Source organism: Nansenia antarctica (assembly GCF_963989245.1).
Source record: "Nansenia antarctica genome assembly, chromosome: 18".
Lineage (NCBI taxonomy): Eukaryota > Metazoa > Chordata > Actinopteri > Argentiniformes > Microstomatidae > Nansenia > Nansenia antarctica.
The window spans coordinates 20,732,286-20,755,605 of record NC_137691.1 but is presented as its reverse complement, the minus strand read 5'-3'; the positions used below and the strand labels follow the sequence as shown (position 1 = coordinate 20,755,605).

The window sequence follows — 23,320 nt, the reverse complement described above, 5'->3', positions numbered from 1 at the left end:
TATCATATCATTCAGCTCTTGATTTTTACCTTTGACGTTTGTGATAACTTTGAGAGTGAATGACAAGTCGTCGTAAACAAATTCCGCGTTTAGTCCAGGGCAACTTCGCTGCCCGCTACGGGACGCCTGTTCGCTGATCTCGGGCTTCCGTTCCTCCCACGGAGCCAGACGAGGTTTCTAGGAGCGGCTCCACTCTATCAGCCACATGAGTCAATCAACAGCACTTTCTGTCTCATCTGCGCTGACATTCCCCTGGACCAATCATAGTATTTCGAGGGGCAAAAGGAAGGACTAACTACACTGACTGTGGACCAATCAGAAGGCCAAACGCACCACATGATAACGACCTTATTTATAGCCGCACAAGTGCATGGCTGCGTATCTGATTGCGCGCCCAATGCATACATTTCCCACGGATATTTACTGTCTGTTGCCGATTTGCCTGAATATAAGAGAGTATTTTCTGCTGTGGGAACATTTATTGTGAAAATAAATATTTGTTAATACCAACATATTTATATTTCATTTCATAGAGTTTATTTACATAGCCAGTGTACAGTATGCAGTCTCATCTGGGGTGGGTGTGCCTGCAGTAAATAAGGCATTACAACACATTGTAGGGCAGCTGCTACCTTACAGTAAGTAAGCCTCTGAGCCTCTACTCAAATCCTGAATGCCTTCTGACAGTCCTTGTGAAGTCCCCTCCCCCTCCCCTCTGTCCTCCAATGCTTTCTAGCACCCTCAGCCTCTTTGGCCCCCATGTCCAGCTCTGAAAGGAGTCCTTGGCTCTGGGAGGGCAGGTGGAATAGGGGCAGCCCCTGGAATAGGTCTGGTAGACCCCTCTCCCCGCCAGTGGGCTGAGCAGGGTGCGACTCAAAGTGCACCAGGAGGAAGCGCTCTCCAGCACGGCCCTGCTGGTTGTCCGCCTTAATGCAGCTTAATGCGGAACTGAACACGTCTGAGTATGGAGACGAGTCCTGAAGAAGTCCCTTGTCCTCTGCCTCCCCTTGACCCTCCCCCTGGGCTATGTCCCCCTGGGCTATGTCCCCCTGGGCTATGTCCCCCTGGGCTATGTCCCTACCCTGCAGGGTCCATTCCTCTGCCCTCTTGCAGGCTGCATGGGTCAGGACCAACACCACCCGTCCCCCCTGGCTGTGCAGGCGCTGCAGCTGGGAGTGCAGCCAGGGCAGGGGGCCTAGAGAGCACAGCTCTGCCCGGCTCCACAGGTCAACAGACACACTGAGCGCCTGGGCACATAGGGAGGCACCCAGTCCACACACCCGTTCTGATATAGCCTCTTCCATGTCTGGGGGACTCAGCAATACCACATGTCCCCTCCTAGCTGCGAACACACACACACACACACACACACACACACGTAAGAGTTTGTTATATTTGTGCAACATGTTTTTGCCAATGATTATTTATCATTGGCAAATATTGAATATGAATATTATTTTATTTTACTTTAGACAGATAGTTGTATGAGTAGTATAAAAAACCTGCTCCATTGTGGTGCCACTTCCATGCCCATCCTGTTGGAGAGACAGACATCCAATATATAATACAATATACAATACAATATATAATACAATATATAACACAATATATAATACAGTGACATAATGATTATCAACACTGAGGCCCTTTGTGCTTGCGTGCATGCTTGCATGCGTATGTATGTGTGTGTCTATGTTTGTGTGTCTGTGTATTGACTTTGCCCTCAAACCCTTTGGTGCTCTCCACTCTAAAGATCTGGATACAGTTCCGCCGTCACTTTAAGTATTTCTCAACATCAATTCTGGGGCCCATTAGTAATAATCATTTATTTACTCCCTCCATTCTGGATTGGGTATCAATTGCTTCAAAGACCTTTACGATGGTGATAATTTTGCTAGTTTTGATTTTTTATGTGCCAAATTTAGTCTACCACACTCAAATTTGTTGCGTTATTTTCAGGTCTGTCATTTTGTACACACAAAGTTTGATTCCTTCCCTAGGCCCCCTCAAGAACTACTATGGGAGACCCTTCTTAAGTTGTCTCCTACTCAGAGTCGACTTACAGCTGGAATTTACCAAAACATCATGTCTCTGAACAATGACACGGCCTCTGGGTCAAGAACTAGATGGGAGGGGGAACTGGGAGTGGAGCTGGTGGGAGATTGGTGGAAGGAAGCATGAGATAGGGTGAACTCCTCATCATCCTGTGCTCGACTTAGTCTGATCCAGCTAGAGGTGGTGCACAGAGCTCACCTCAGTAAATCCAAACTACAGGACATCTACCCTGACTCCAAACTACAGGACATCTACCCTGACTCCAACTACAGGACATCGACCCTGACTCCTACAGGACATCTACCCTGACTCCTACAGGACATCTACCCTGACTCCTACAGGACATCTACCCTGACTCCTACAGGACATCTACCCTGACTCCGACCCCAGACTACAGGACATCTACCCTGACTCCTACAGGACATCCACCCTGACCCCAAACTACAGGACATCTACCCTGACTCCTACAGGACATCTACCCTGACTCCTACAGGACATCTACCCTGATTCCTACAGGACATCCACCCTGACTCCCACCCCAGACTACAGGACATCTACCCTGACTCCCACCCCAGACTACAGGACATCTACCCTGACTCCCACCCTGACGACCCTGACTACCCTGACTCCTACAGGACATCTACCCTGACTGACTCCGACCCCAGATGGGATCGTTGCGGCGGTCTACAAGCAGACCTCTCACACATGTTCTGGTCCAAAACTTAGATTATACTGGTTTTAAATGTTCTATGCACTCTCAAACATACTGCATAGAGATCTACATCCTTGTCCTTTGTTGGCCATTTTTGGTGTGCCAGCAGAACCCCTCCCTCACAACTCCAACGAGACCGACGCAATTGCATTTGTAACACTTTTAGCCAGGTGAAGAATACTCCTATCCTGGAAATCACCTACCCCCCCCCCCCCCCCCCCCCCTTATTCTCTGCCTGGCTGAAAGATGTGATGTCGTTCCTGCATCTGGAAAAAATTAGAGGGTCTAGTCAACGCTTCCTAAAAAAGTTCCATTGAAATAGTGTCTCCTATTTCAATGGCCTATCTGTTCTTCCCCCTGACTGACCAACCAAGCTCTTACATACATCATCAACTGGCTGCGGATCCCTGATAAATTCACTCCTTACCTCTATGGCGAAATACACATAAGCTGAAGCAGAAATGTTTAACCTTTATTTTACTTTTACTCGTTTAATTGTCAATAATACTGTATTGGTTTTGTTATGTGTGTTGCTGTTTGTTTTTTTTCTTTTTCCCTTCTACTTGTCTGTTGTCATTGTGGGGGTGGGTGGGACGGGAGGACGGGTGGGGAAAAAGTAAAAGAAAATGAAGAAAAATGGTGAATGCAAATCGGCCAATGTCAAACTCTGCTCCCCCCCCCAAAAAGACTTTGCCCACATTCCTGAAGGCAGTGATCATACAGTACACAAGACAAAAGTCATTCAGTGAGACACACAAGAAAGCAGTCATTGAAAGGAGTGGGAGGAGGAGAGGAAATACATACAGCTAGAGTGAAAAATGTCCTTCTCTCTTTCCCTGCCATTTGTATTGTGTAGCATAAGCAGCATAGAGACTCACGTTTCATTGTATCACGAATAAAATAGAATCCAAGAACTGCCAGGCCAACCAAAAGCACCATAACAATGACAAGGACACTCCAACGCCATCTGCTGACTGGAAAGGAGAGATACAGACATTATTAGTGTATGTCCCATTTCCCAATCTCAATAGCTTCACCAGCCTCATGATTCAAACAAAATGTATCCATCACTGACTTAGCTACATTAGCATGCATGCATGTCTCATTAAAATACTAACAGTCATTTGGACAGAAAGGGCCGAGCTCATTGTCCATTCCTTGTACCCTCACCTGTTTGGACAGAGACACACAGACAAACATACACATTTAATTTATGATGAGTTCAGATCATTGGGAAAATGGGAACATCTAAAGAACAAGTATCAACCAGCAGGAGTGTCTTACCATCACACACAGTGCAAGCCGAGGGTTGATATCCTCAAACACTCCTGGCATCTTCTGAAACAGAAATGTTTGTCAGCTTCAAGACATGTGAGATGATGAGGTTTGATTAGGAAATAACAGTGTTTAATAGGATATATTTTGAGCAGTTTCCACAGAGATGGCTATGGACGTATGTTTGGACATATGTTTTGGACGTATGTTTTGGATCATTGTCCTGCTGGAAGATCCAATGACAACCCAGTTTTAGTTTCCTGGCAGAGGCAGCCAGCTTCAGATTCAGAAATGTCCTGGTATTTCATGGAGTTCATGATGCGATTTACCCTAACAAGACAAAAATAAACTTGGGTCCTCTTTCAGGCAACTTTGTAACAGTATCAGTTGCTTTGAACTTTTAAGTATTGCCCTAAAGGTAGATATGGGTATTTTCAGGTCAGTAGCTATTTTTGTATAGCCATTTCCTGATTTATGAAGCGCAACACACTTTTCCCTCAGTTGATTTGAGTGTTCTCTTATCTTTCACATGTTGATGTATGAATAAGGCAAATTTTCTCTCTGAATATTTATTTATATTTACTTCAATTAAAGGTTGGATGTTTCTCAATTATTTTCAGTGTGAAATTAAGCTAATTCACCAAAAGGTGATTTTTTTATAACCCTTTTTACTTTACCAGGGGTGCCTATAATTGTGGAGGACACTGTATATGCCACAATATATAGACCGTGGTAAGACATCAATTATTATGGTATTTGAGAGATCTATTGATCTGCACATATATAATAATAATAATAATAATAATAATAATAATTCATGGTATTTATAGAAAAATCTGGGGCTCAAAGACGCTGCAACATGGGAAAAACAGAAAACACAGAAACAACTAGCAACAGATAACATGAGCACATAGAACACAGAGTTAACGAACAGGGAACAATTAATGCAGCAATGTCCAGGGGGTGGCAGGGTTAGGGGAGATGGGTAGGGGTAGGGGAGGTTGTATGCATGGGAGAACAGGTAGGTTTTGAGGTGGGATTTAAAAGTGGAGAGTGAGGGTGATATATACAGAGGGGTACATATATACAGTGGGGTCCAAAACATTTTGGGCACCCATGGTTTAAATGTCTGTTACAATTAATCTCCAAGGCCCAGTAGTTCAAAACGTTTAATCTCAATCAGATCCGATCAGATTTTGAAATCCAATTTTTTGTGATCCAGGATCAGACAACTCGGACAGATTTTGTCCCAGTATTTCAAAGCAAAGGATTTAATCTGGATTCAGGACAGGATCACCCTGATCCAGATTCAGACTTTTCAAGATTACTAGATCCTGAATATCAGTGCTTTAATCCTACCGATCTCCATCTAGTGGATATGAATGTTTGAACTACCCGTTTTGAAGATTTGATCCAGATTAAAGCTTGGATTTGATTTCCTGATCTGATCGGATATCAAAGTGATCCTAATCCAGTTTTTTGGTTTTGAACTACCCAAAATCCAAATCTGATCTGATCAGATAGGGATTAAACGTTTTGAACTACTGGGCCCAAGTGATTGAAAGCAAACCTGAACACCAAATACTACAAAGTTAAACATGACACCTTTCTGCACATTTAAAGCAAGGTTTATTTTTATTTTTATTTTTCAGAGTTTTTAAATGATAAAAAAGGAAAAGGGCCCTGTGCAAAAGTTTGGGAACCCTTTTGGATTATTCTTTGTTACCTTTTGAGAAGATGATTACTAAGGCCCAGACCAAGGTGATTTACTTGTTAGGGCTTCAATGAGTCAGGTGAATATAATTCCAGGGTTGAACTATATATTCTCAAGTAACTCCATGCCTTCTTAAGTATCCGACTGCGGTGGCTGTTGTGTCTGGTGTTAAAAACCCTGGGTTCCTCTAAACAGTTGTCCAAGGATGTCAGAATCAAGATAGTTCACTTCCACCATCAAGGAGAAGCCTACAAAAAACTTTTGCAATGTTTCAAACTACCCATTTCCACTGTCAGAAACGTAATCAGAAAATGGAAAATAAATGGAACAATTGAAGTCAAGGCAAGATCTAGAAGACCAAGAAAGATTTCAGATAGAATTACCTGAGATCTGGTGAGAAATGCTCAGAAGAACCCACACATCACTGCAAAAGAGCTGCAAAAAAGAGTAGCAGACACCGGTCTAGTTGTTCACAGGACAACAATACAGCGTACCTTAATGAGCGCACACATTATGGCTTCACAAGCTTCATTTGACACACATCAGGACACGTTCAGAGAGAGACCTAACACCTCTAAAACTGAGACTATTCACGTGACCTCACATGAATCCAACAAGAAAGGTGTGGAGGATTTACATAAAGAACATGGTTGGAACATTCTAGAGTTCTTTGACACTGCCTTTTCAGGAGTTGGAAATCTCGTCAGAACCCGACACCCAGCTCTACTTATCAATCAACACTGACGACCCCGCCGATCTGAAGCGCCTGATGGACTGCCTCCGCGATGTGAAGGAGTGGATGGCCCAGAACTTCCTACAGCTGAATGAGAGCAAGGGGGAAATCCTCCTCATCGGCAACACCAACGCCATCACTCAGCTCAGCACCAACATGGGAAGCCTGTCCACCCTTGTCAGACCACATGTCAAGAACCTCGGTGTCATCTTTGACTCCGAGCTCAACCTTGACCGACAAGTGAGCTCCGTCGTGAAGTCATGTTTCTACCAACTACGCATCATAGCCAAGATCAAGTCCTTCCTCACCCCCAGTGACCTGAGGAGGGTCGTCCTCATGCTAATTTCATCTAGGCTCGACTACTGCAACTCACTCTATGCTGGACTTCCTGATAAGACCATCTACCGCCTGCAGCTAGTCCAAAATGCCGCTGCCAGGCTGGTGTCAGGCACCAAAATGAGGGACCACATCTCCCCTGTCCTCATCTCCCTTCACTGGCTCCCAGTGAAGAAGAGGGTGAAGTTCAAAATCTGCACCTTTGTCTTTAAAGCTCTCAACAGTCTCGCCCCACCCTACATCAAGGACCTCCTGGACCAGTCTTCCACCTCAAGGCCCAGGCTCAGGTCCGATGCCCAACTCAGCCTGAGGGTCCCCCGCACCAACCTCAAGAGGAAGGGTGACCGTGCCTTTGCGGTGATAGCACCGACCCTGTGGAACGCGCTCCCTTCTGCCATCAAGTTTGCCCCCACTCTGGACTCCTTTAGAGCCAAGTTAAAATCCCACCTCTTCGTAAATGATGTTCCCTAAGTCTACTCCCTATTTGTTGTGAATTGTATCCCTTGAGTTGTACGTTTAAGTCATCTGTGTCTGATTGCTTTCTGTGTTCCTTGTCCTTGTCTTTATCTGTTCCTTTACCCGGGCTGCGCCCCGGGCCGATATAAAAGTTGGATGGGGGGCGCATTATAAATAAAATTAACATAACATACACTGAGACTGCACAGATACACTGAGACTGCACAGATACACTGAGACTGCACAGATACACTGCCCCCACCTGCCCCCGCCTGGTCTTGCCTAGCTTAGCTTGAATTCTCATCTGATTTAATGTTTATGTCAAACAAGCCTGATGACTCTGTATGCTTACCCAGTGCCCCCTGTGGTTTTCCCTCCATGTAACATCTGACAGATGCTTTCTGAAGCCCTTTATCTCTTTGCACTCGACACTGGCCATGCCTGCATCCCTCTGACAGGGCCACACTTCAGCCTTCACCCTACAGGGGGCAGACACGTTCCAGGAGAGCATGAAACCACCACTGTTCATCTGACCCTGGACCACAGAAAAGGACACATTCTCCCATACGTTCTTCTGGAAAAGCTCTGGAAAAGAGACACGAGAGACATTATTGTTGAGTATTCAACAGAGGGATTACATTCCAGTTCCTATGGGATGCATTATCCATGTCCATGACCAAATATACAGATACCGCTGCCTTATATAAGTGGAAACTATCATGGAAATGCAAATAAAATTGTAATGGTCATTTACATAATATACAGGATACAATATATAATACACAGGATGGAAGTAAGCTACACAGCCAGGATTAGGGCCTCTAATTTACCAGGATGTTTCATGAAGGGACAGCTCACAGCTCGACAAGACCTCTGGTCTTTTTTATATAACCACACCTGGAAAAAACACACAAAATCAGAATGAGAAATCGACAGGGAGTTGGCTGTCGGAGTGTCCATAACCAGGGCCCAGTAGTTCAAAACATTTATTCTCAATCAGATCCGATCAGATTTTGAAATCCAATTTTTTGTGATCCAGGATCAGGTAACACAGAAAGATTTTGACCCAGTATTTCAAAGCAATTCAGGATAGGATCACCCTGATCCAGATTCAGACTTTTCAGGATTACTAGATCCTACCGATAATAATAATAATAATCCTACCGATCTCCGAAATACATAAAGGACATAAAATCATAATGGAGTACTGAAGAGGCATTTTGCATGCCTCAACTATCTGAGAGTGGAACCCCAACGACCCTGCCGCATAACACTGGCTTGTATTGTGCTACACAATATCCTGTCCATGGCAGAGTCCCCCTATCTGACATCCATGATCCCCCAGAGCCCCTTGCACCTGCTGATGATCTAGGCCCACCTATGGATTTCCCTCAAAATGACAGACTGAGTGGTGGTGCAATGCCAGATACTATTGTCCGCAATTACTTTTGAAAGGTGATGACAGATGATTTTTTTTGGTTGAAGATATTTTTTCTTTAATCTAAATTACATTTGTGATTGACAATCTTTGTTGTGATACTTTTATGAGCATAAACATTCATGTCATCAACATTTGGATTTTGGAACTACTGGGCCTCGGTGACTAATAAAAGATTGGTTATCCAGTACCTGAAAACACATGCAGGGGGTGACAGAGTGCAGTGGAATGGTCATCTCCTTCCAGTTCTGGAACAGAACAGACAACATGAGCCATTTCTTATGAGACTGAAGCTGAGAGAAACACGTGGAGTAACAGTCAAGCACCTCACTGACCCTGCACACTCCATTTGTCTCATGTTGTAGGCACATTACTAGAGGGAGGGTGTTGCCCTCATCCCTGCCATCAACCTGCAGCATCACCACACTTCTCTCCTTGTCAATCACAGTGCTGAGTCTGAGGACTGACAGAGACACAAGCGAATTAGAGAGCAATCTTAATTAATATGGCCAAAAGAGAAGAAATGCTATGGGGTACTTGGTACGGCAAAACATTTTTTACTAAATGTTTTGTTCAGGAGTCATAATACTGGTCAAAGGGTGTGTAGTTAAAGAAAGGCACACTAACAATAATGCAAACAAATATAGTGTAGATAAGTAATTCACTTACCTTTACATTTCTCTACAAGAGGAAAGACAGACAGATGTGTAAGACAATTCATTAAATTAGTTCAACTTCAGTTCACATATTTCACAAAACAGTAAAGGCTTTCAGAACAGACATAATGCTGAACCAACAAAAGATCGATAGAAGAGTACAAATGCTGACCCAATTTCACAACTGAAAATAAATACCATATTTATAGAAGGTTTCATCATATACACACATTTTAGTAGAGGGATTTTTGGACTGTTATGATAATATTGATACCTTCATCCACTGATGGCACTACAACCTTATAGTGAAGGTCCCAAACAGACACGGTCACCTGACTGCTGAAGTCAACCTCCTCCATGGCCAGGAGTGACAGGTTAGCCTGCTGAATCATAGAGGAAGACGGACATTAATCACACATGCACTAGCACGCACCAGGTTTTCTGTGCACATATTTTATGCATACACAAACACACACGCATGCACGCACACACATACACTTTATAGAAAAGCAGATTACATTAACTAAATTGCATCTATTTTTACTGAATATACCTTGGCCTCATCTAGCTCGTCTAAAGCGGTCACAGTGAACTTCACCCTCTTGCACTGAGTCAGAAGGCCTGCTGGAGTCCAGCACACATGTACAGATGCTGCTGCTGCAACACAGAGAGCCCAGCAGGGGAGATAGAGAGGAGCAATAAACGAGGCATTAGAGGATATACAGGATACAATATACTCCCCCTAATATTCCCTCCTGTCATTAGTCTGTTCACACCTGTCTGTGTTCTCAGACCATCACTGTAATCCTCACTAGGACGGATGTGGATCTGAATGTGGATCAGAAGGCAGGGTCTCCATCCACTGTCTTCAATGCAGCACAGCACAGCCTCTACCTCCAGACCCTGGACATCTATAGGTCCTGACCCGGGAACAGCCAAGGGGTGGCAAGTGTCTGAGACAGAGAGAGATACTGTACAGGATATAGCCGATGTGTGACGGTCAGACTAGTGAACCCAAATGTAAAACACAAACAGAGAGGCAGATGAAGGTGAAACCCAAAGCTGGGTGTATTTATTGAGTGACGAGGGATAGGAGGGCAGGCAGGCAGGGGTTGGCAGGGCAGGCAGGCAGGCGGGGGTTAGCAGGGCAGGCAGGCAGGGGTTAGCAGGGCAGGCAGGGGTTAGCAGGGCAGGCAGGCAGGGGTTAGCAGGGCAGGCAGGCAGGGGTTGGCAGGGCAGGCAGGCAGGGGTTGGCAGGGCAGGCAGGGGTTCACTGGGTTGGCAGGGCAGGCAGGCAGGGGTTGGCAGGGCAGGGCAGGCAGGGGTTGGCAGGGCAGGGCAGGCAGGGGTTGGCAGGGCAGGCAGGGGTTCACTGGGTTGGCAGGGTTGGCAGGGCAGGCAGGCAGGGGTTGGCAGGGCAGGTAGGGAGGACAAGCAGGCAGGGCAGGTGGGGCAGACAGGGAAAACAGAGGTCAGAATACTAAGTAGACTGACAGAACAGAATCTTAGGAAAAGGCTGGAAACTTGACTAACTGGGTAACAGAAGCTACGATCTGGCACTAATGTGAAGGCTGGACCGGTCTTTATATCAGGGCTAATGATGGGGTGATGAAGCCAATGACCCTCAGGTGTGAAGAATGAGCAGGTGGAACAGATGACGGATAACGTGACAGGGAACCAGAGGCTAGCCATCCCACACATAGGCTACGTTCACACTGCAGGGGCCCATTCCACTAAGGTGGATTATCTTCTAAGCCTCGATAAAGTTCTAATCGGCGATAATGTTAGCTTGCGTTCGGTTCCATCAATGTGGCTCAAATAATTCGCTGCTTGGTTGAGCTCCTTCTGAGTCAGATATAATTAGCCTGGTCGCGAGCAGGCTAAAAGACTGGCTAAAGTGAGACGCGCGTCAAAAAAGGCTCACAGGCGGAAACTGCATCCCGAACGACAGTTCCTCAAGTGTCTTTTAGGAAATATTAGTTCCCACTTCACACGAGATAGATAGATTAGATAGTTTGACTGTGTGATAGATAGATAATTTGATATTTTGAAAGTGTGATCGATCGATAGATAGTTTGATTGTGTGATAGATAACTTGATATTTTGAAAGTGTGATAGATAGATCGATAGATCAATAAATAAAAGTGTAAAACAAAAAAAAGGTAATTGTTTCAACTTGCATTGCTGTCATCACAGCGGTCTGGCTGGCGCAGTGGTTAAGGCAGCCAGCTAGAGTTCCAAAGGTTGCGTGTTCGAGACTTGATTTAAGTGAAGTTTTTTTGTTTTTTTTACATTTAACCGAAGATTTCATGCAAAGGCTTCAAACACCATTGTAATCGTGTCAGTTCTTGTAAATTAGCCTGCACCATAATTTTATAGCCTACATACTTTTTGAGATGAGATTTTAGATTAGATTCAGACAACGAAATGCAGTAAAAAGTGCGTCCGAAGAGGGATTTGAACCACCGTCTAAAAATGACAAATAGATTCTATGGCAGCGGTCGATACCACTAGGCCATTGTGGCGATATGATGGTTTGTAGCCTGCTGCTGATATCACCACAGTAGTAATATTCATTTATTAAAATATGAACATATAACAATAACTGGGGCTAGTATGACCTACGCATTTAATCGGTCAGCAATTTCTTGCCAAACCATTTCCCTCGCCTTGTTAATTGCGGCAGTATTGCACTATTTTACATCTTATTTTTCCGTCTTCATAAAGATCAATAATTCGGAATGCTGCGCAAATGTAGAACCCCTGCAGAGTGGAGTATCTTCATTTCGACAGATCGACTCTTCGGGGCTCTTTATGTCTGCGTGCACGCGCCCATATCGAAGATTTTTAAGCCGGTCTTCTGTGAACACTCATAACACAAGCCTGATCCTCGTTCGAGGAATCACCTGAGGCTTGAATTCCAATCCCGAGTTGCCTGATCGCCTGATTTATTTCAATCGCCGATATACTGATCCACCTTTAGTGGAACAGCCCCCAGGTCTTGATGCTCAATTCCGATTTTTTACACAGATCCGATTTTTTTTTGGGCAGTTCACATGACTTTTAAAATGTGACCTATATTTGACCTACATTGACGAGTGTGAACATTCCACGGGCCTGAACACACCGGCATGCGCAGAAGGGCAATAACAATGACGTCAGGATGTCACGAGCAGCGCAGTTTACAGAAGTAACCATGGATGATAATAATAATAATAATAATAATAATAATAATAATAATAATAATAATAATAATAATAATACATTAGACTTATATAGAGCTTTTCTACACACGCAAAGACGCAAAAAATAAAATAAAGTATAGGGGTCTTATTCATTTTTAGATTACTAAATCTAAATCTAAGTCTCTTTGTAGGATACAGGTCTACTCTGTATAGGCCTACTGCAAGTAAATCTAGATTTATGACATATAATATATAGGATAACATGTTACAACAGGTTTCATTTTCAAGTTTTTGTGCAGCAAAACCGGAAGCCGGTAAAGACATGAGCAATATATAATGAGCAATTGCTCTAGAGTGCAGGGTTGCTGTTAGAGTGACGTAAAAGTCGCATTAAACGCGACTTGACAGTTCAGACGGGGGCGCGTTGCTAAATATCAGACATGTATCCGATGTAATACCACCTCTGAACGATGTAATACCACCTCTGAACGATGTAATACCACCTCTGAACGATGTAATACCACCTCTGAACGATGTAATACCACCTCTGAACGCGACCCAGGTCGGATTTAAAAAAGTCAGATTGCATGCGCTGTTCCCACGGTCATGCATAAATCAGGCCTGAGTCGCGTGTCTGCAAAAACATCACTGCAGTGTGAACGTAGCCATACACCACCCAAACAGACATGCAAGGACAGACAGGAGGGAGTGTGGGGCATGACACAACGAGAGAGAGAGAGAGAGAGAGAGAGAGAGAGAGAGAGAGAGAGAGAGAGAGAGAGAGAGAGAGAGAGAGAGAGAGAGAGAGAGAAGAAGAAACTCACCCATGGTGCAGTTTAAGAGACCCTGGTGGGAGACAAGTAGACAGTCAAAACAACACTAACACAATGTTTGAATCTGATACCTCATCCATACACAACCCATTCATCCAAACAACAGTTGAAATACTGAAACTAACTTACTTAAATACTCAAATGTCCTAATAAACAATGAAACTATGAAATTCCATCTCCCTACATTCACCCACACAGCTTCCCTCTGCTGCCTGGGACAGTGCCAAAAATCCTTAATCCATAAACCATGGTGCCATGGAAATCACACACCTGCCATGGGATTGGGTGGCAAGAAAGGGATGTGACTAGATCATTTTTGGCATGTCAATCTTCTCATGTCACTCTCTCTTCTACGTGAAGTGTGAATGTCTGTGATATACTAAGCTGGGTTACGCTTGGGACACACCGGCCACCTCTCCCTCAGCTGTGTGTGCGTGTGTGGTATTCTGTAGTAAGAAGTAGTTAGTAAAAGAATGAGACCGGGAGACACGATGCTGCTCTTCACTTCGCACTTTATTCAACCCCTCTTCTTCACCTCCGGAAGTGCATACATCACTTCCGTCACTGCATACATCACTTGCATACTAGCGCCCACTGGCGGTATAAACAGGACACAACATTTCCCCCTTTCTTAAAGGGATTACAGTCCTCAACGAATGCAATATTCTGTAGACTGGTGTCAGTACAATTGAAATAAAATGAAAACGAAGGAAATGAAAATGAATGAATCAGCATAATGAATAACAACAATAAACAGTTTATGACAGTGAAACATGAAATGAACATTCACTTTTGTCATTGCATTGTAGGACCTTTTTGTACTAAGTTAGAACCGTGTTCTATCCTACCCTTTTAGTACGTTCTCTACGGCACAAAGTCTACCAGCCACCTAGGTGGTTTTCTGACTCTCAGGTTCCTTCTTGGACCTGGTTCATTAAACACATTCTCTGTCTCGGGCACCGTGAACTCCTCTAGCTCAATCTCCTTTTCACCACTGGTGCCAGACAGAGCATCCTTGGGGAAGCGTGTAAGCTTGGATGCATTCCATTTTCGACCATCACTGAGCAGGTATGTATTCTGTCCTGCTTTACTAACTACTGTCAGCGGTTCTGTGAATCTTGATGATCCCTTTTTTACATGCTCCGGTCTGCGGACACGTACGGTGTCATTCACTTGGAACATGGGCACTTTCGCTCCCCTCATTCTGTCTGTGTACTCCTTACTCTCCTGTTGCTTGCGTCTCACTGTCTCCTGCACTTTCTCATGTGACTTAATTTGGTGTGAGACAGGGAGGACATTTAGTTTTGTACGCATCTTTCTGTTCCTCAGCAACTCAAAGGGAGTAGCTCCTGTAGTAGCATGCGGCGTAGCGCGATAGTTCAGTAAGAACTCTGTTACTACATGTTTCCATGGCTTGTGCATTCTCTCAGCCGTCTGAATACACTCTTTGAGAACTCGATTAAATCTCTCAATAGCCCCGTTGGCTCTTGGATAATAAACACTGGAACGCAGGTGCTTTATCTCTCTCTCTCCCAGAAAGCTTGCAAAAGCATGGGAGGTAAACTGACATCCGTTGTCAGAGACCAGGAAGGAAGGGTTACCTTCACGACTAAACACTGTAGTCAAGAAGCTAATAACCGCCTCTGTAGTTACAGTAGAGACAAACGCCACCTCTGGCCACTTACTGTAATAGTCTGTGAGTGTAATAGCATAACGGCAGTCCCATGTCGCACAGTCAAAGGGACCAACAATGTCAATGGCCACCTTCTCCCATGGTCCACCTGGCAGTTCCACTGGGGTAAGTGGTGCAGGCGCAGTTTTGGCTGTTTTGTCATTGTATTGACAAGGTACACATGAGCCTACTAATGTCTGGACACATCTGTCCATTTGCGGCCACCAATATAGCTCTCGTAGTCTCTGTTTAGTACGCACTATTCCCTGATGCGCTTCATGAGCTAAATTTACAACTTTAGACCGTAGTGTAGTAGGAACAACCACACGGTCGGGGCCTCTCATGACAAGTAGTTCATCCACAGCCAGTTCATCTCTCACTCTAAAATATGGAGCAAGTTCCTTTGTCACATTCTTACTGCATTTTGGCCAACCTTTCTGTATCTGCTGTCTCAGTTGAGTCAGTTCAGGACAGGCCTCACAGGCAGCAGTGAACTCGGTCACAGATATGGCATGTGAGGAACCTGTGAACACAGTAGCCACCATGTCTGGCTCCTCCTCCACCTCTCCTGTCGAAGGCAGAGGGAGTCTGGACAAGCAGTCAGCCGTCACATTACGTTTCCCTGGATGGTAAGTGACATCATAAGTAAAGCATAGTAGACGTGCAGACCATCTCGCTATTCTCAGACCTGCGCGACCCGTACCCCTGGAAGTGAGTAGGGTTGTCAACGCTTGGTGGTCTGTGCGTAGGACAAAACGATGTCCCCACAGGTAGGTTCTCCACCTTTCCACCGCCCAAACGCAGGCCAGCGCCTCACGCTCGACGGTAGAGTACTTTCTCTCTGCAGGAGAAAGTGTCCTGGACGCAAAAGCTATGGTTCTCTCTGTATTGTCTGGGTGAATCTGGCTCATTACAGCCCCCAATCCATAGTTAGAAGCATCGGTAGTGACATAAGTAGGTAACTCAGGATCATATAATGCTAAGGTAGGACTCTCAGTAATCAGTCTCTTAACCTCAGTAAAACTGGACTCTGCATCCGCTGTCCATTCAAACTTAGTGTCAGTAGATTCCCTGAGTGTTGCACGTAGCGGTTCCACCACAGTAGAGAAGTCAGGTATGAATTTACTATACCACGATGCAAGTCCTAGGAAGGACCGCAGGGAGGATGTGTCGTGCGGGGCAGGCGCGTTCGCCACAGCACTGACCCCGTCTTGGTCAGGATGAAGACCATCTTTGGACACAGTGTGGCCCAGGAAGCGCAGAGCTTTCTGGTTGAACTTACCCTTGTGCATGTTCAGTTTAAGTCCTACTTCATTTAGAGCATGTAGCACTCTCCGTAGGCTGACATCGTGATCCTGCTGTGTGATGCCGTAGCAAATCACATCATCCAGGTAGGCCTGTACGCCTGGCAGGCCTGTCAGTACAGTCGACATCATTTTCTGAAAAGCTGAAGGAGCAGAAGCGAGGCCAAATGGCACTCGGCAGAAACGAAAGAGACCCTCATGCGTGATAAACGCAGTTAAATCACGGCTATCTGGATGCAATGGCAACTGGTGATAAGCAGAGGCTAAGTCTATCGTAGAAAAGACTGTGGCTCCACGGAGCTCAGCGAACAGTTCATCCATGTGCGGTAAGGGATGACAGTCACTGATGATTGCCTTATTAGGTTCTCTGAGGTCAACACACAGGCGAGGCTTTCCTCCCCCCTTTCTCTGGGTCACAACTATAGGGGAAACCCATGGAGATGCGTCTATACGTTCTATAACGCCTTTTTCCTGTAGATCTGCGAGCTCATCGGTCACAGCCTGCCTCACTGAGAACGGAAGCCTCCTCAGTTTCTGCTGTACTGGCACAGCATCTGGTTTAACCTGTATTTTGTGCATAAAACCTTTTGCACACCCTAACTCCTGTACTAGAACCTCTGGTTCGGTCTGTGGAGTGGTACTCTGTACAGTAGGTGCTCGGAGCACAGTAGGAGAGCTAGCAGGGCTAACAGTAATAATTTTGTTACCCTCAATGCACATCTGCAATGCTACAAATAAATCTAGTCCCAGCAATGCATTTCCTGATTCAACCACTATCAATGAACCTGTAACTGAATGTCCATTATGAACAACTGTAGCATGCATGCAACCTTTAACAGGAATTTTCTCTCTGGAGTAAGTAAGCAGATTCACTGTAGGCTCAGCAAGGACACATGTATGGAAAAGTGTCTGGTAAGTACTCTCTGGAATAATAGAAACAGATGAGCCTGTATCCACTATCAGCTCAACATCATGGGAATGATAATTTGCATCAACTCGTACAGTACACATAATTTTATCATTCACGACGGCCCCCTGCATGTAAAGCACAGTAACGTCATTCACCATTACCTCACGCACCTCTTTTTGAGCCGATCTACACACCTTGGAAAAATGTCCAACTTTTCCGCATGTATTGCAAGTCACCTTAACCGCCGGGCATGTAGGCTTGTTAGCTAAGTGTCCTGTGGATCCGCATCGGAAGCAGGCGCGCTGATTCCCAGTTGTAGCTGGCTGGCTGTAGACCGTGGCAGGTGCAGTCGTCGTCGGATCTTTCTTCTTGCCCTTGTCGAACCTCCTCCTCGTCGGCTGTTTCTCGATGGCTCTCACCGAAGCTGTAGCTCCAGAGAGAACGTTGGAGTTCCGTAGTCCAGCCTCGATTTGTAAGGCCATTGAAGTAGCTTTGTCCAGAGACAAGTCCGATTCAAGCAAAAGTCTGTCTCGTATGCGTGTATTAGCAACACGCTCAATCAGTTGATCACGAATCATTTGTTCCTCCATGGCGCCAAATTCACAAGCTGCAGCTAGCTCGCGTAATGAAGCAAGGAACTGATTAACCGTCTCGTCAGGACCCTGAGCTCTCTGTCGAAATGTGTGACGTTCAGCAATCACATTCACCTTAGGAACAAAGTACTTTTTCAGTCCATCCACGGCAGAAGTGTAGGTAACACCCGTATCCTTTAGAGTGTAGAACAGTCTTTGTCCTTCGGTCCCAAGTGCATGAAGAAGAATCGCGCGCTTTCTTTCCTCCGGCCATTGTTCTCCGGTAGCATCAATTACTAGCATGTAATTTTCAAACATTCTCAACCAAGTAGGAAAAGAAATAGCAGGTTCGCCTGGCACAGGCATGAACGGTGTAGGTAAGGGTACGGAAATAGCCATCCTCGTCGCCAAAAATGTGGTATTCTGTAGTAAGAAGTAGTTAGTAAAAGAATGAGCCCGGGAGACACGATGCTGCTCTTCACTTCGCACTTTATTCAACCCCTCTTCTTCACCTCCGGAAGTGCATACATCACTTCCGTCACTGCATACATCACTTGCATACTAGCGCCCACTGGCGGTATAAACAGGACACAACAGCGTGGCAGAGCTGCTGCGGCTCTCAACATGACTGTCTACCTTACCTTACCTACGCGTTACGTGTGAGTCTCATTTAGGCGCCCTTTCTAGCAGGTTGTAGCAGCCCCACCTGCTGCGTGAGAAGCACTCTCACCCGCGACTCACGCTGACTGCTGCTGCTCGCTCGCTGGAGAATAGAAGGCTCGCGTATTCAACAAGTGTTTTTCAGTGCGAGGCCGACGTGAAAATGATCTACCAGCAACATAGACTACAGTTCCAATGTCTACGTCTGTAAATATGTATATAGATTTTTTAAATCAACACTTACGCTATCTGTTTCAAAGCAGCAACCCCACACAGACTATAATCATATTATGTTAACATCAGGTGAAGGGCAGTATTTTTCCAGTGATTTCTCCCTCTCCCGTTCATCTAGCATCAATAGTTCTCGATAAGCACACCTCTGAAAACCTGTAGAACAGAACACCCGCTATTTGAGACACGCTGCTGAGGTAGGTAGACGCAGCAGACACGCGCCCAGTGAGGACGACACAGCAAAAAGTCCAGCAAAAGTTCCGCCACGCACAGGTAAGGTAAGGTAAGGTCGGTGGTGGGTTTTCGGCATACGCCTGTACACCCCAGTCAAAAATCGCATAACTAGCGAATGACTAAACAGCGTTGTTGTCATAAAACTTTCATGGCAAGCTGAGATGGCAGCTGCGTAAACTTTAATAGTTCCGCAGCTAACCCTTTGTCAAACAATGACTGCAAGAAGCACAAGAACGTTTCAACCCTGAAACAGACTGGGTCAACATCATGCTCTTCACACCCGCCAGTGTGACGCATATCCCCTTGTAAGTAAGTAAGTAAAGCTTTATTTATATAGCGCCTTTCGTACATGAAATGCAACTCAAAGCGCTTTACAATAGATAGTTGTAGTGGATACCAGACAGCGTCTGATAGACCCCAGCGCTCTAACAGGTCCCTCTAAGTAACCAAGCCATGAGAGACCCCCCATCACCGGTGGCCCTTTCACCAAGCCTCTGGCTTGAGAGAGTGCATCCTGTCAATGAGGTATGGGCCATGGGCCCTCTACCAACATCTCCATCAGCTCCGGAAACCACGGGACTCCAGGGCGGTCGGGGGCTATAAGAATTAACTCCAGCTTCTCCGATCTCACTCGTGCTAACAGTGGGAGGATAGATGCCAGAGGTGGAAACACATACAACAGGACCCTTGGCCACGGGTGGTGTGCGAATGAATCGACCCCGAGTGGCGGCTTGTCCTGCTCTCGCAGAGAGAACCAAAGGGGGCATTGTGCATTGGTTCGTGACGCAAACAGATCCACTTCCACTCATCCGAACTGCGCCCAAATCAGAGAGCCAATGGAGGGTTCTAGCCTCCAGTCGTCCTCTCTCAGGCCTCCCCGTGATAACAGATCTGCTTCTTGGTTGAGCAGGCCTGGGATGTGGAGAGCTTTCAGCTCAGGTATGTGACAGCGCACAGCCACACTTCTGTCGCTAGGCGATGAAGTGATGGTGAGCGCACTCCCCCTTGTCGATTAATGTATGCTACTGTCACCCTGTTGTCGGGTCTGACTACCACGTCTAGAACCCTTAACACTGGGGGAAAATGATGTAGCATCAGTCTAACCACCTCGGGCTCCAGCAGGTGATGGTGTCTCACTGGGTCCAGTCCAGAACTGATTCCCTGAGCTGTCCAGCAGCATTACCTGTTTCTCACCTGCACTAGAGACAATTGCACTCTCCCCAACACATCATACATATACACACACACACACACACACACACACACACACACACACTGATACCCACAAACTCACACCCACTGCATATATTTATATTTATCTGTATATGGGTCAATGACATGACATGCATATTTTTGAGTTCATTATTTCCGTATATGACAATTCAAGTCATATATGGTTTTATTCTATACAACATGTTTAGTTAGAATGTATTGTCAGTACATTCTAATAATATGGATTACGTTGTGTTTTAGCATCTCAAACCCCCAAAATGTCAGGTGGCGCAACAGTCTGGAACAGATTAAGAACACTGTTAAAAGTGGTATTTTAATAATAATAATAATAATAATAATAATAATAATAATAATACATTCAATATAAAATACTGTGGCATGACTTTATATTTGAAACTTTTCAAATAAACACAAGTTTACAAATAACTGATGAACTTCACGCAATTTGTGCTTCTCTAATGTCAGGGTGGCACAACCGTAAACATGGGAAATCAGTGGCAAAAGTCAGGTGGCGCAACCAGAAAGTCAGTTGGCGCAACCACAATGAATGCCACTATATGAAATAAATAATGTCATTTAAAGCTCCAAGATACTCTAAAATGTGTATTTGTGTCAACTTAAAGATATCTTAGACACTTTTAAACGTTTTTCATGATTATAATGTCTTTTTTTATCATTTTAGATGTCTTTTAGATGCCACTGTCAGTGAAGGAAAAAGCAAACATGTCTTTGTTTGCAATAGACAATCTACTAGATATAGATAGATATAGATAGATATAGATAGATATAGATAGATATATATAGATATAGATAGATATAGATAGATAGATAATAGATACTTGACAAAGATTTGACTTCAAATAAATAATAGGCAAATATAAATACTTTTACAAATAATTGTATTTTAATTGAGCTAATTATTTGTCATTGACCCATATCCAAGGCTACACTTATAGTATATTGATTGACTGCTGTTATTATAAATGATGTAATAGCACTTTCCCGTTGCCTTGGACTACACGTATATGGATATTTAAGCAGATATTTTCGTCCTCGTTTAAAAAAAAAAAAACTGTCCACACCACAAACTTATCTCTGTCCATACGAAAAGCCAAAACTGAACACGATCGCCCCTAAACCGAAGAAGAACGTTATGGGCGTGCGCAGTCAGTTCAATCAAACGGCGGCAGTGACTCAAAATGTAAACAGACCAAACTCTTTGAAACAGACAGAAAAGAAAACTACAAAAAAGACAGAAAAGCAAGTTATGGCGACCAAGAAGAAAGCAAAATCTGATTATTTTGTGTGGACCGACAATGAAGTTCAGCCATTGTTGCTGTTGACAACCGTTTTGCTTCAATGCGCATGTGTGAACGGATTGACACTTGACGCTTGACGTAACCACACTGATCCACTCAATCTGATATATTTTTTTATTTCTTCACTTTTTTATCCGCTTAGAGAAATCTCAGTTTATGTGAGTGAAAACGCTGTGTTCGTATGGTTGAGAAGCCCAATTGTACCAAAAAATGTGCGTTTAGAAAAATATCCATACGGGGAGTCCAGGCCTAATGTAGTACTTTACTGAAGTATTTCATACTTTACTGTGCCTTGTTGCCTTCTATGTATTGTTATTTTTCTCTTTATTCCTATATCCTAATATACACTGTACTGTTGAGAGGTTGCCTCAAACAAGCAATTCATTGTACCGTTTATCTGTATCCTGTGCTGTTATAAATAAACGTATATTTTTACACAGAGGGTGATACTGTATGTAAATAAGGACATTTTATATATGATGACAACATAATTGTGATTGTCTACTTAGAGGTCAGAATGACGAGTTTGTAAATGACCTCAGACTAGGCTAATTTACCTCAGAGCAGATGACTTGTTGGCTGTCATGTCCAATCCTCCTCTCCAATGCAAAGGCTGAAGTAGAAAACGACAGCAGAATCACAAGCGACCACCAATACACCCTTTTCATCATTCTCCTCGGCGCAGAGCGGAAATGTGAAAGCTAGGCCGGCTGCAGCCCAACTAGGCTCCACTTCACTTTGCAAATATTGTGAAATTCAATGTTATTTGTCTAGAGTTGTATCTATGTCCATACACACAATCCTGTAGTATGCCCCACATCTTCCACAGCCCCGCACGCGGTGTCGTTTCTGGAGGCTGTTGGAAAACACGTTGAACCGGTCCTGATTCCTGTCACCGGCCTTCTAAATCTGGACTGTTTCCAATTCGTCCTGAAATCACACACCTGGCTTTGTCGAGTAAAATATGGTGATTACCTGTGGGAAATGAGAGAGATAAAGTATGATGCTCCTAAATGTGGAAGACATTTTTCTTCTTTTAAACCCAGTTTAACGTTTTCCAATGGTGTATTTTATAGGCCTATTTATTTTATTTCGGTAAATTAGGTGAATGTAATATCGAGCTGATAAGTCAATCCGTTTTCGTTTTCAAAAGGAATATCGAACTGACAAAATGTACACGGACCCTAGTCCTCCTGACTCACTGATTGAATGGGATTGGTTATTCTTTGGAAATAAGAATATCAACAGACAGGCCCATGATACAATGTACAAAAAAGTTAAGATTCCATAGGCCTTATTTACGTTACAGTTATAATTTTTGGAAATAACATCCAACTTTTATTACATCTGCTGCTTGGTCACTTGGAATTGTTGTCATCGTATGCTGTTAGGCTATTTATGATTATCTGAAAATAGGATGGTTCTCTCATGGTATCACTTTCAATCATTTTTTTTTTTACAACAGACAGACTTCGGATATGTAAGATATAGCCTACAGTTTACATTGTGTTCTAAAATGACACAAGCATACAGGTTTAATACTTACAGTCTACAGATTTGGGAGCCAAAATCCAGTTTTCTGCAACAGCATGTACAGTTTATAAATCAAACGTTCTTTGGAACTACCACTTTTCTTTGACAAATCACAAACTCCACAGCAATGAAATGTCTGTTGAGCCCCATGGTTTCAGCTTTATGAATCACAGTTATTGCCACACTACTGGTATGGTTGGTTTGAGTCAGCAGGTAGTCCTGGCATAACTCCACCCTCCTGTGTCCATGTCCAGCCCCC

The 23,320-nt window shown here is 44.4% G+C and overlaps 3 protein-coding genes across 7 annotated transcripts in view; all 3 read right to left on the bottom strand.

Annotated features, from left to right (window-relative positions):
• The window catches only part of creld1a (cysteine-rich with EGF-like domains 1a), a 3,635-nt gene extending 3,467 nt beyond the window's left edge, over window positions 1-168 (bottom strand). The window contains exon 1 of the mRNA XM_080548129.1: window positions 1-168. This exon is cut by the window's left edge and continues 457 nt beyond it. The gene's annotated coding sequence lies outside the window, so the exon portion shown is untranslated.
• Window positions 169-236: 68 nt separating this feature from the next.
• On the bottom strand, window positions 237-9,395 carry LOC308173150 (interleukin-17 receptor C-like). The gene is made up of 10 exons (XM_080548128.1): window positions 9,389-9,395; window positions 9,055-9,182; window positions 8,911-8,967; window positions 8,112-8,178; window positions 7,634-7,866; window positions 4,052-4,105; window positions 3,886-3,937; window positions 3,646-3,741; window positions 1,503-1,535; window positions 237-1,342 (listed from the first exon to the last, which is right to left on the bottom strand). The coding sequence occupies exons 2-10, from the start codon at window positions 9,136-9,138 to the stop codon at window positions 663-665; spliced, it is 1,356 nt and encodes a 451-aa protein (XP_080404254.1). The 5' UTR covers window positions 9,139-9,182; window positions 9,389-9,395; the 3' UTR covers window positions 237-662.
• On the bottom strand, window positions 9,141-23,308 carry LOC308173152 (uncharacterized protein). Of its 5 annotated transcripts, XM_080548133.1 has the most exons (7): window positions 23,075-23,247; window positions 22,086-22,503; window positions 13,385-13,406; window positions 10,152-10,346; window positions 9,929-10,032; window positions 9,650-9,758; window positions 9,141-9,400 (listed from the first exon to the last, which is right to left on the bottom strand). In XM_080548133.1, the coding sequence occupies exons 2-7, from the start codon at window positions 22,197-22,199 to the stop codon at window positions 9,381-9,383; spliced, it is 564 nt and encodes a 187-aa protein (XP_080404259.1). In that variant the 5' UTR covers window positions 22,200-22,503; window positions 23,075-23,247; the 3' UTR covers window positions 9,141-9,380. The 5 variants fall into 5 exon arrangements, with proteins under 5 accessions (XP_080404259.1, XP_080404258.1, XP_080404256.1 ...); XM_080548132.1 differs by having other exon boundaries at window positions 9,141-9,758; window positions 10,152-10,328; window positions 23,075-23,308; XM_080548130.1 differs by having other exon boundaries at window positions 9,141-9,758.
• Between the last annotated feature and the right edge of the window lie 12 nt (window positions 23,309-23,320).